This window comes from Polistes fuscatus, unplaced genomic scaffold (assembly GCF_010416935.1).
Source record: "Polistes fuscatus isolate 324 unplaced genomic scaffold, CU_Pfus_HIC Scaffold13, whole genome shotgun sequence".
Lineage (NCBI taxonomy): Eukaryota > Metazoa > Arthropoda > Insecta > Hymenoptera > Vespidae > Polistes > Polistes fuscatus.
In genome coordinates this window covers 241,166-254,953 of record NW_025113031.1, presented here as the reverse complement: position 1 = coordinate 254,953, position 13,788 = coordinate 241,166, and the positions used below count along the sequence as shown (strand labels likewise).

General features: G+C 36.4%; 1 protein-coding gene across 1 annotated transcript in view; it reads left to right on the top strand.

Annotated features, from left to right (window-relative positions):
• The first annotated feature begins 1,619 nt into the window (after nt 1–1,619).
• LOC122513724 (neuropeptide SIFamide receptor-like) overlaps nt 1,620–13,788 on the top strand; it is a 39,664-nt gene continuing 27,495 nt past the window's right edge. The window contains exon 1 of the mRNA XM_043630181.1: nt 1,620–3,467. Coding sequence (XP_043486116.1) covers nt 2,888–3,467 — 580 coding nt within the window. The 5' untranslated portion in view covers nt 1,620–2,887. The remainder of the gene's footprint in view (nt 3,468–13,788) is intronic.

Here is a 13,788-nt window from a genome sequence, read left to right as displayed (position 1 = left end):
CAAATTGATTCGAATGATGTTCCTACAACGTACTAATATTTAAAAGATAATCATCGGTATGTCGATTCGATGAAGGAATCAATTGAAAAGTGATCTATGATAATACACTTTTTCTTTTTTTTTGTTTAATTCCTAGTCGTAAAACTTAGGAAGACATTAGGAATCATTGTTGCAGCAATGCTATTCTAATTCGTTCAAAATGATCTCTTCTAATCGATCAATTATTGTCTTTTTATTTGTATTATCATACTCTAGTTATAGTTTAACACACATATACAAATAGATACATACTTATATAAACTTATCTAGTTGTCCGTCCTCGATTTGACGATAGTCCTATGCATACCATTAACCCTAACTTTGTATTTATAGATTTCTAACGAACGGAACACTGGTCCCAGATCTAAAAGAAAAACTTGCGTTCACTCGGTCATGGTGTAGATTAACTAAACGTGACACATAGACACGGGTAAATAGAGTACCATTACATCCAAAGCACCGTAATCTATAGCACCGTTCAACCATCCAACAAACGAAGAGGAAGTGTAGCTACGAAATGGAGTACAAGCTGAAAATAAAAATAGACAAACTGCGATGTGGGGAGGAGAAGTAATAGGTGTACTATAGAAAAGGTAAATTGTTACCCGGAAAAAAAAAAAAAAAAAAAAAGAAAAATCAATCCTCAAAGTTAAATAAAACTACGAACATCGACATTATTTACATTAGCCTTAATTTATATTCTTTTTTATTTTTTTTTTATCTTACGATAAACAATAAGTGCAATTAAAATCAGGAAGACGATTTAGAAACGATTCGATCGATTTATTAAGAATCCCCCGCGCCCCTCCCCATTTCTGAAAATATCACTCGATTCGTCATAGAAACTCGTTGAAATTTCGAACGATCGAATTATCTTTGATAAAACTATAGTAAAAACGTTATAACGTCCAAAGGTATAGAAGAAAGTAAGAATCAAGAAAAATAGGAATCATTTGTCTCTATATAAAGAACGAACGGAAAGAGAAAAAAGAGAGAGAGAGAGAAAGCATTTCTTTGAAATCCATTCTATACACGCGCCGTTTAAAATCTCCAATTGATAGGAAATTCAAGGAAACTTATATTGAAACGGTGATGACGGTCATGAACAGTAGTGAGTAATAGCATTAGTAGTAGTAGTAGTAGTAGTAGTAGTAGGTTTAGAAAAAAATAAGAAGGTAAAAAGACAAAGTGGAATTAGCTTTTTGAAAAAAAGGGTGTAGGAAGGGTAGTGGAAGGGGAGGAAGGTTGTTGGTTAGCGGAAGAGGAAAGAAGAGAGGAGGAACGTGGATTCTCCCTCTCCCTTCTTCTCTTAACTCTACAGATCCATAAATATAATACATAGATATTACACACACACACACACACACACACACTTACAAGCAGCAAACGTAGAAAGACACGTATTTAAAACATATAAGTAATAGACGAAAAGGTTGAAATATGTGTGGGAATGCGTGGGAATGTGTGTTCGAAATCTTTCCTCGGTTGGTGGTTCGGTTAGGCCGACGGCTACTATGATGTGTCGAGAGAGGAGAGTAGTAGATCGCATGCGGCTTGCATGTGCCGCCTCTTGAAACAACGCTTGCGCACTGTTGGAAGTTTCGGCAGGCAGACAGCTCGCAGCTACGGGTGCATCTCGCGGCAGTTCGCGGTCGCCTTCTAAAGAAAGCTCATTAGTCGCTCAGCACCAGCCCGGCACCGCGACAGATTTTCCCTAATTTTTATTCGCCCGTTACATTCGCCCGTACTTCAATCCTACAACAAGAATAAAAAGAAGAAGACGAAAGAAACAAAAAAAAAGAAAAACAAAGAGAGACAATATCATTTCAACGATTGGATCCGCAACAACCCCCCTCTTCTATTCGTGCATCATAATAATAATATTTAATTAGATACTTTTAAACATATAGTTGGTTAATAATAATATTTCATTTATTTTCCCCTATCTCGTTATCAAACGTTCATTACATCTTCCTTCTTTTTTTCTCAATTCTTTTTGTTTTCATCTTCTTCTTCTTCTTCTTCTTCTTCTTCTTCTAAATCCATTTCCTCCATTTTCTCCAGAGAGAAAAAAAGTTTGACACGTCCGATCGTTCCTAGCGGTGTTTTAAAACGTACCTGTTTAATAGTCAAAGATAAATGAAATCTAAGAATACGAAATAGATATTTCGAGTTTATCTCGGATGGATTGGCATAATAATCGTCGTGCACGTGCGAGTTAGCTCGTGAAGAGGGGAGTCGTCGAACTCGCGTTGTACGAGTAGGAAACGTACAACGAATCGAATGTCACGGACTAGGTCGAATGATCAAGTGGTCGGATATTTAATAGCTATCATCGGTTTATACGGAATGATAGACATTCGCGTAGGGGCGTGACTTTGATAAAATCATCGAGAGTGGAGTTTAAGGATTTATTATCCAAAAAGAAGATAAACGAAATTGTCCTCCGAATTCTTTTCGTTTGTTTCTTCTTTTTCTCTCGCGAGGAAAGAAAAAAAGAAATCCAGGTTAACTGATTATTACGAAATTGGACGGAAGGGAAAAGAAAAAGAAAAATATAGAGTGGGTGGTGGGTGGAGGAGAAGTTGTAAAGCTCTCTCTCTCTCTCTCTCTCTCTCTCTCTCGTAGTAAAAAGAGTAGAACGTGCTTTCGAGTAGGTTGTGTGGGCGACGAGGTGAAACGAGGTCGTCGACACGCGAACGTCGATGAGGAAGAAGAAGAACTGAAGAAATAACACGAGACGAGAAAAAAAATCATTTGCGGGTAAATACCGCCAATTCGTAGAGGATAGGAATATTCGAATAGAAGAAGGAAAAACTACAAAATATAATTAGATAATTTTTGGCCAATGGTCGAGACACAGTTCCGACGTTCGACATTAAAGTTCCCGATGCTGCAGCCACCCTCTCCGCTGATGGAGATGGCGTCCCTGCGTTTACCGGACTCGGAGGAGTTCGACGTTGACACCCGTCGTAGGAGTAACAACGATAACATGTTGCCAACTACGATAGCTACGGCATCCCCGAGTACCGGTGGTAGTACCTTTCAACAGATCAAAAATGATCTCGGTGATTATTTGAATTTGTTGGTCGAGGCTATTACCGCTAATCCTAGGGGTGCTGACTCCTCCTCTATGGATGAACAGACTGGACTATTCAACGCTAGTAAAACGCCGAATATTTCAACGATCGAACAATTACCCGATCGACTTTACAGGCACAGCATGGCCATGTCAGCGGTTTATTGCGTAGCCTACGTTTTAGTATTCGTCGTTGGCCTAATCGGCAACAGTTTCGTCATAGCTGTCGTTTACCGATCACCAAGGATGAGGACCGTAACCAATTTCTTTATCGTCAATCTCGCAGTAGCCGATGTCTTGGTCATCGTATTTTGCTTACCTGCCACGCTGATGAGCAATATCTTTGTTCGTAAGTACTTACAACTTTCTATACTTGTTAGATAAATCTACAAATGTATATATATATAAACGCACGCAAACAGATATACACGAGGAAGAAGTAACTTCGATTTTGACCCACCTCCGACTATTCCACGCGACGATATACATCTACACATACACCTACACATACGTACATCGTTCTCTCTCGTCTCGCATAACTTCCCAACGTTCCAAAGGCGTTCCAAAGGGTCGTTTAACTTTCCAAGGATAAGAAAAAAACAAAGAAAAAAAAGAACTCGGAGAACGACGCTAGCAGGAAGCTACTTACTACTTCCTGCTAAGATTTATATTCTATCCCGGAACGAGAAACCAACGACAATTTATTACAAAGCGTTGGATATTACTTGTCTCGAACAAAAGTAAGAGTTTATTTCTTTCCTTTTTCTTTTTTTCCTTTCAAAGAGAATCTCGTTCAGTCGTTTAAAGTATTTTCCAAGGAAAGGAAAAGGGAAAGGGAACGATGTTCTTTGAAGTGCGACGATTGTGATACGTTGGTCAAACACCCGTTGTGCACTTTTAAATTGCACGCGGACCATCATTTTGTCAACGATTTCTCCTTCTTACCATCCCTCTCTTTCTCCGAGTTAGGGGCGCGAGTGTAAAGGGTGCACGTAGCTTTGGAGGGGATCCCTTGGTACTTCGAAATCGATTCTTCCGCGACGCCCTGCACCACGGTATTCGCGGAACCATCAAACTTATGATTTCGTAGTATCGCATTTCGACAATTTTTCTGCTCAATGTTACATTACAAATAATTGTTCCATTAATTATACGATTGATTGCTACGATTCTCTATAATTTTCTTCATTAATTTAATAATTAATCAGGATACACAATGAATCATCGTCGTTAAAACATAGTCCTTTTAATTTATTTATTTCATTTTATTTTATTTTATTGCATAGTACCTAAATTGTCTTACACACTAGCGGGCTTTTTAAAATAATCTATAATTTAACAGTCAAATTGGGGCTTGTCGGGAAAGCGTTAAAATAAATTCGTGATAGGGGTAAGTGTCGAATCCCTGAGAGGAAAAGAAAATCGTTGAGGAATATATGCGCGTTCCCGTGTCCCATTTTTCAACCAAGGACACCGTGAAAATGATTTTTTTATTACAAACACGATATACGGTAAACGTATATTGTGTATATATTTTCTTTTTTATTTAATAGACATCTTTCTTTCTCTCTTTTTGTATCGTATAATATACCTTTTTTCCGTGTATTATCATAATAATTATTATATTCATCATCAACATCATCTTTGATTTCTACGTCATTATCATCAAAATTTGACTATTATTTAGGTACAGTGCACATAGGATGTGTCGGATAAAATAATATAAAATATTTAATCGAATATACGCACACACACACGCGAAAGACCGATAAACAAAATATCGATTTTGTTTTTTTTTTCGTTTAAACGATTTTTACATCGAGAAATCATTTACGATATTTTGTCTACTCTTTCGATAGACGTCACTTTTTTTTTTAATTATTCATATACAGTTCGGTATCCCCATTATTTACATTGTTACAGTACTCATTTTGCTAAGGTAAAATTTAATATAGAAAGATAGAACGTTTTGTCTCTGAAGTACCAATATGAAGACTCATTTTTACGGCGGTCTTCCATTTCCTGGTGATTCCCATTTTATTACCCATCCACCACCCATCCACGTGGTTTGCCAGGTTAACTCAGGTTCACGCAGTGTCACGCAGTATCATCATCCTAAACGAAATTTTTCTTCTTTTTTCTCTAACGTTTTCATACCATTTTTCTCGACACTTATCTCAATCTTTTCTTCAGAATTATTTTACTTCTCGTGTTCGATAAACTATAATCTATTCATTTTATTCATTCCATTTCGAAAATCTTCCAATCTTTTTTCTTTTTGGCAGAAACAAATAGACTCTCGATCGAATTTGAAAGAAAAAAAAAAAGAAAAAAAAATAGAAAGAAGAAAATCGTATTTGCCAAATCGATTTCGGAATTATTTGTACTGATCGAACGAGTTGTTTGATTCCAGTATTTCCTTATCTTTATTTTCTGATCTTATCTTTCAAACAGATACGAAAATATATATTTCTACCGATACGTTTATGCGAAAAACGTTTCGATTTATTCCTCCTCCGCCTCCCCCTCCTTGAATAAAATTCCTAACTTCTCCCCTACCTCTTCTTTTATCATACTTTCTTCACTCGAACACTCGAAAATTATTTTGAAATTCCCTCACCCTCTCTCTGTCTCTCTCTTTTTGGTATTTCGATTATGTTTATTAAAATATTCGTGGTTTAAAGAACGATTATATAATTATTACGTTTTCCTTTTGTAAAAATATTTCTAAGATTTAACCGAGCAAAGATTAGCGATCATATCAAAGTTCTTCTTATTATTCTTTTTTATTTGTTGTCCATGGAACGTTATAAACAAGTATTTTCCGTTCGATAAAAAAAGAAGTGGACAGAGACTAGTGTTATGGTCACGCGTCGGTAAACACGTGTTACGAGAGAGAGTCTGCATGTGCATTGTTGACAACGTTTTTACACAGGTGTGTCTCGGTATATTGAAAAAAGAAAAATATAGTTTCGTAAGAGAATATTTACGAACACTCGAGGCTAAGTTCTACCGATTATTCATCATCTATGTCGTCCCATTCGTCAAACAATTCGACGCACGATTCTTGCCTATTATTAGCTTCTCTATACATTTTTTTTTTTAATCGTCAATTAGAAAACGTCTAAACTGTCATAATCGTAATCGTATTTAGTTGAGTCATAAAATACGATTATTCCAATTACTTCCAGTTCTATCGTAAACTGGATATTTTATACTTAACGACACCTAATGTATTTCAAATTTTAACATAATTCGATAATAACGATTTTTCTATCATTTTTTCTTCTTCGATCTGGTATTCGCGAACGAAATTAAAGTCATGGTAAACTTTGAAATAAGAAATAAGAAAAAAATGTTTAATAAGTAATAATATTAATTTGCGTAGAATTGATAACGTTTAAAAACTCGTATTGCTCGTAATTATTAAAAATGGTTACGAAAAAAAAAAAAAGAAATAAAAGAAAATTCGGGAAATAAAATACTTTTCTCCGTCTAACAGTTTTGTAGATCTAGGTCATAAGGAAGAAGAAGAAGAAGAAGAAGAAGTTCCTTTGGGCGAATCCTTATGAATTTTTTTCTTTTTCCTTTTGCCGATAAAATAAGAGAAAAGGGGGCGGGGGGACGACGACGGGTAGGTGAGATTATTTTCCTTAATTCTTTATCGAGGAACGATAAACGTGAGTTCTCCTTCGACGTGGGAGTATTGGGATCGTCCTTAAATCGGAATGTTGGTACCAATGCATGCAATATCCTTAGAAAATATTTCAAACGCGTTCTCCTCCATCCTTCTTTATTTATATCTTTCTTTATTTTTATTTTATTTTTCTTTCGACAATAACCACGCATCTTCCGCATAACAACATCACTCTCTCTCTCTCACTCTCTCTCTCTCTCTCTCTCTCTCTCTCTCTCTCTCTCTCTCTCTTAGGCTAATTCTGTCCGGTGTTTCTTTTTCTTCTTAATCGATTAACATACATACAAAATTATACGCGAGCTTTGTAATTGCGAAACAAAGTTGATATATTATTCGATAAAAGTCAATTGCAATCGAATGAATAAATATAAAATGAAGAAACAGTATATTCGACGTGAAGCGATAAAAAGAAAAAGATAAGAGTAAAGAAGAAAAAAAAGAACAAGGCTAAAAATGAAGTTCGTGCTACGTCAATTGCGATGTGGTTCTCGCTTTAAAGTGACAGGTTAATCGTGAAACGTAACGAAAGAAGCGTGACACCGTTTGTTACGGTAGAGCTAGTAGTAGTAGTAATAGTAGTAGTAGTAGTAGTAGTAGTCCTACCCTCGTCCCACCTAAAGCAAATCGATTCTAGGCGTGCTGCAGTTTCATTTATTTACTCCTCTTTCTCTCTCTGCGACTATTCGTTCAGGGGGAAGGGGGAGGAGGTGGGATCGTCGTTTTCAATTCGCCATGCTTCGATTAGAAACTAAACGACGACTAAATAATACCGTCCTTTATTAAATATATGTCGAAATATATACGAGCAGACCATGCAGCTGCAATAATAATAACAATAATAATAATATCAATTAAAACAACAACGAAAGGTTCCATGCACCCACCCACCTCGTACGACGGAAAACGAGCTTGAGAACTAATTCCCAAGGTTTTGAACCCCCTCTTCCTCCCTGGTACCCTACAAAGTTACGAGGGAAGGCATGCAGCATTTTGTAAAGTTCCTCTTATGCACTTAGGTATCTCTAATAGATGTATATTACATATCTAAGCGTACGCTAAACGTATAGGCCGTAGGAACGTTTAATACACACATACACACACATACTCATAGTTCGAATATGTAGTAGACAACACAACGAAGCTCTTTGCTTCTCGTACGCTTTGAAATGGAAATTGGCAGCGATCTCGAGATTCTCAACTAACAACACAGCAAATCGAATTACTCGCTTCAGAGTCGATCATCAAGGGGAAAGGGCCACCTGAACGAGCGTGATTCGTTTCGACGCGTTTTCCTAACCCTTCCTTCTTGGTTTAACGAATTTTGTAAGATCATTCGAGATTCCTTAAATTCTTCTCTCGCAATTTTCTTCAATCATACATACAATCCCAGACTAACTATTTCGTATGATTTTTCTATCATTCAACGCGATACAATTTTATTCGCACGAAAATTTCGAGAAATTTTGTTCAACGACTTATCCAGAGAAGAATTCTCCGTTTCGAAAGAAATCAAACGAAAAATTTGACAGAACTTTCTCATACTTCCTCCATTCCCTTCTTCACCCCTGTTTAAAAAAAATTCTATTTATCTATACACACGTACATCATATTAATTAGAGAACACCTTTTTAATCGACTTTGACTGTAGTGACCTTAATCTTTTCCTTTTCCTACTTCGAAATGGCCTCGACATCGCATTTTATTCCTGGGCGGCGGCCCTACATCCGAGTTGGCCTCGTCGTTCTTTCCTTTTTCGACGAGACTTTATTTATTTCTTTCTTCCTTCCTTCCTTCCTTCATTCCTTTATTTCTCTCTTTCTTTTTCTTTTACTTTCCATCTCGTAATTTCTTTTAAAATGTACAATATCTTTAAACGCGAAGATATTAGTCACTGAAGTTAACACACCGTTCCTGTCTTTTAAATAAAAAAAAACGAAAAGAGGATCAAGGATCGATGGAGATGAGACTTTGCGAAGGATACAGACGGCCTTTTGCCTTGCCTTGCCTTGCCTGGCTTGGATTCTACTGATAAATTAATTTAAAACAATGTATCTCTTCGCGCCAGTTTTCTTAAAGAAGATAAACTCTACTCTCAAGTAAAGAGGGAGGATTGAGGAAAAACCCTTTCGGTGAATAATAAACCAAAGCAAAAAAGTAAGATCCTAAGGTAGCCAAGGTAGGAGCAAATTTTCTTGAAGTTAAAACAAAAAAACATGAAGCGAAGTGTGATCGAAGATGCAGTTGATGCGTTGGTCGGACGTATGATATAATTTAATGCCAATTCGGATTAATTGTTGAAAGTTGTTAGTGAGAAAGCTAGTAAGCCGGAACGATTATATAACAGAAGGGAGGATGGTGGGTCAGATTGGAAAAGAGTGTCGAGGATGATGGTAATTACAACCGATGTGTGTACGAGGGCTAGGTCGTTGCTTGGTACAGTATTTCTTGCGTAGGAGCAAATGCATCGGGGAACAACGCGTATAGGTGTTGGTAACAGTTTGCGGTGTACATAGATACGTACATGCATGCATGCGTGGGTGTGTATATATACGTATATCTATAGATACACGTGCAGAGTAGAGAGACAGAAAAGCAGGAGGAGGAGGAGGAGGAGGAGGGTGGAAAGGGAGGAGAGGAAAGTACCCTCTCTTGCACACAGCAGCCACGCGGGACTTAGGAAAGGGTGTGGGTGAGGGTGTATCGAGTGTGCTGGCTGCACCAGGTCAACGCCCTGAGGTGACCGCCTCCTTCACCCTCCTCCACCTGCACAAACCCTGTGTTACGAGAGAATCTCTCCTCGGAAACTGGGACTCGAGCGAGCTCGTTCCAACATTTTCAGGGACTCCCTTCTTCCTTCATCTTTCCTTCATCTTTTTCTATTTTTTTTCTCTCTTCTCTCAACTCTTCCTACCACCCCTACTTTATTTTTATTTTCCATCCCCCCGTTTATTAATTTTCCTTTTATTTTCTATTACCTTTTCCTACTTCCGCAAAATCTACGAGAAACGTTTTTTCTCTTGCATTTATTTTATTTCATTTCAAAAATGTATACGAATATCACGGTTCTCGACATCATTCTTTTTCGATTCGGAATAATTATTCTTCTAATTGGGTTTTATCTTTACGTCGATTATATCAACCTTATTTATTTGTTTTGTTTTTTTTTCTCGAGAGAGAAAGAGAGAGAGAGAGAGAGAAAAATGTATCTTTCGAGAGATGATAATAGCAGTTGCTTGCTTCTTACTATACAAAGTTTTCTGATTTATTTACCGAGGAAGATAGATCAAGACTGATTCAGATGACGAAAGTGTTTTCTCATAACGGCAAAATAAACGAGATTTAGCTTTACTTTCCTCCTCCTTCTCCTCCTTCTCCTCACCACTCCTTTCCTTTATTGTCACGAAAGAAAACTCAATATGACTCGCGTTTATATGGAAGACCATTTTTTTCGTATATCATCCTCCTTCGATAAAAAAAGTTAATACATTTCTCGACTTTGACGAAATTTATTTTTTTCGATACGTCCTCTTTAATTTTATCCCCTCTTCTTATTGTTAAAAGATGTTCGACGATGTGCCAAGCTCGTTTATTAAATTCCTCTCTAAAAGATTCTTTCAAGAAACATTATTATTATTTCCCTTTTATTATCGTTCAATGTATTTTTAATATTTGATTGCGTGCCACGTGAAAATATTCTGAAAATATTTGACGAGATATAAAACGGAATAAAACATTATTTTCTAAATTATTAATCAATTTAAAGTAAAAAAGAAAAGAAAAAAAACCAAGAAGAAGAAGAAGAAAAAGAGGAAGAAAAATAAAACAAATAAGAAAATTAATTGCACTTATTGTAGGATAAGATTTATGCAGTAGTAGTAATTTGCGTATAACAAAACTTGTCAATGTAGATTACAATAAAGAGGGATTTCAAGTTAACTTAAGAGTATAATATCTTTAGTATTACACCTTATCTTCATGCCATTATTTCGGAAACTGTCATGAAGGGAGAATAATATTCCTCTTTGAAGGATACGTCGAACTGCATGAAGGATTTCCGTCTCTCTCTCTCTCTCTCTCTCTCTCTCTAATGCACTCCCTTTCATACTTTTCCTTTGTCGATTTTAGTTTCTCATTGTAATATCCCCAGTGTTCGTAATACGGAATTAAGTCGGAACTTAACAAATTATCGAGTAGGATTAAAAACTTTAGTCTACCGTTATCCTTCCTTATCGTTTCTTTTCTATTTTTTAATTTCAATGATTTTAATAGCTGATAGTATCCATTTAAAAAAAAAAAAAAACAAAAAGAAAAGGGGAGACTTGTTTTCAGTGATCAAATTCGTTATTGATCGGACAACGCACGTTAACGAGTTCATTTGCTTTTGCTGAAGTGGACAAAATAAAAATAAATAAAAATATGTTGATGTGTATGTGTGTGTGTGGGGGGGGAAGGGAGATAAATAGAATTTGTCGTGTTCTCGTTTAGGTAGGTTATAATAAAAGAGAGAGAGAGATAGAGAGGAAGAGATAAATGTATCCATTGCTTTTCATTTCGATCACGAGGCAAGCAATGTGGTCGTTCACCTGATCCACCCAATGCGACCCGATATAATCTTCCAATATATAAGTGTATGTGTACATGTAAAGCAATAATCGAATAGATTTCCTATTACTGGAACAATCGATAGGCGAGGTCTTCTTCAACTAGATGTAATCGTCCAAACCTACGAGAATTGAACCTATAAAACTATATTCATCACATCTATCTATCTATCTATCTGTCGTTGATAAATTTCTAAATTTATATGTTATCTACTGAATTTTATTTAATATAGAATACATAACGATTAATCCTATTTTTCTATCGATCTACTGTAATTCGCGTAAATAAATAAAGAAAGAAAAAAATGATCTAGAAATACAATATTACGATCGAGAACGAAATCACATTTGCATCTACCCACTCGGATTAAACAAAAAATATTGAAAAATATTTGAAAATATTCTATCCGCCCATCTGGCGCAAAAGTTTTCGCGACACGTACCATCGAACCAATCGGTATGGTGCTCGTTCAATCGTTACAGAATATTATCAACGATTCGTATATCACTATCGAAAGTTATAATTCAAGCTCAGAGAACCAGAGCAACACAAATTTCTACCCTCTCTCTATCTCACCCTCATCCTATATTTGACCCCCATAATTCGCGAGATTCGGTGTTTTCTGATCCCCATTTATCAGCCGATTAAACCTATGCTTTGTCAGAAACATATGACGATCCTCTATGCAATCGGCAAACGTCCTGGTTGTCGAATAATTATCGTGCGTTGTATGTAAATCGTTTATGCGAAAAAATCAATCAGACGAAAGGGAGAGAGATATCGTATTCGTATCGTTTAATACATATATACCATCCGATAACAACACTCACTATCTCTAAGAAAATTCACGTTCATTTTTCGAATAGAAAAAATAAAGTAACTGTACGCGTTTTACGAGAACGTAAGAAAACAGTTGTCGAAGTTATTGCCTCAGGTGTAAGTCGGATCCATCCAACGTATACACAACTGTTACTCTCTTGTTCTAATCATGAATACGAACGCGTGTAGTTGTCGTCTTCGTTGTTTCTTCGTCATCGTCATCGTCGTCACACCATCATCGTCCTACGCGAGTAATTAGAATCGCGTTTTCTCTTTCTATTTTTTGTTTATTTTTTTATTTTTTCTTATTTTCCGTCGTTTCATTCTCTCTCTTTTTTTGTGTGTGTATTAGACAATGCAAGTCGCTTTACGGCCACGTTCGAGGCTAAAGCTTCGCGAGAAAATATAAATGCGCTTTTGTGCAATGCCTTGTGGTGTCCTACTCCCCTCCCTGTACCACCTCCTCCTCCTCCCCTTTCTATGATTCAGCTGCAATTGCACTCGGCTCGAGATTAAAACAATTTTTTTTTCTTCTCCCCTTTTTTTTTTTCTTTTTCTTTTTCTTTTTCTCTTGTTCTTTTTCTTTTTACCGAGAACCGTACGACGACGACGACGACGACGATTACAATTTATTGCAATCTGTTGCTTTGTGTTCAACACGATTGTTATTACTACTCCTCTCTCGTTTACTTTAAAGTATTTTACTTTGGTTTTTTATTTCTTTTTGTATAATGCAACATAACAATAAACTCATATAACGTGAGATACGTTGATGTAAATGATAAATAAACGGAAGATTTATCTATCCGTTTAAGTAAACGCGTCGATCGAAAAATCGGTATAGAAAAAAAATATACCTAGAAATCTCACGGTTCTTCCGTTAACGTCAATAAAAATTGATTTTTAAGAAATATGCGCATATTGTGATAATAAATCTGCTTTAATATCAGTATTAATTCGAAATATGTATTTATTGACTCTTTTTATTCTTCTTTTCTTTCACTTAAACTCTACTTTACTCTACTCTTCTCTACTTTTTTTGTTTATCTTTCGGTATATGAGGTTTTCCTGCGATCTCGTCCTTGAAAATTCTTTGAGCCTGGGACTCCCTCCCCCTCTCTCTCTTTCTCTTTCTCTCTCTCTCGGTAAAGTAGACGGAGACACTGGAGGGATATTTTTTAACGCAAAAGTCCAAAGTACCTCTTTTCATTTGCCGAGCGAATAGTAGTAGCAGCACGCAAATTGCGTTTCTATGCTTGAAGATTCTTTTCCTCTGCTACGTTTCTTTCTCTCTGCCTACCTTTCTCGGTCTCTCCCTTTAAAAATTTCAAAAGTATCGCGCCCTCCTAACCTTGACACAATTCGGCCGAAAAAACATATGTAACGTGGATCGTTAAAAAATGTATGAATTCGTTGTACAAAGGCGCGAGATATATGACAGAATAAACTCGACTCGATGGGATCTTCTCGAGCGAAATGATCCGATGTGGGTCAGTGGTATTCGATGAGACGTACCTACATGTTAACAAAAAAAAAAGAAAAGGAGATAAAG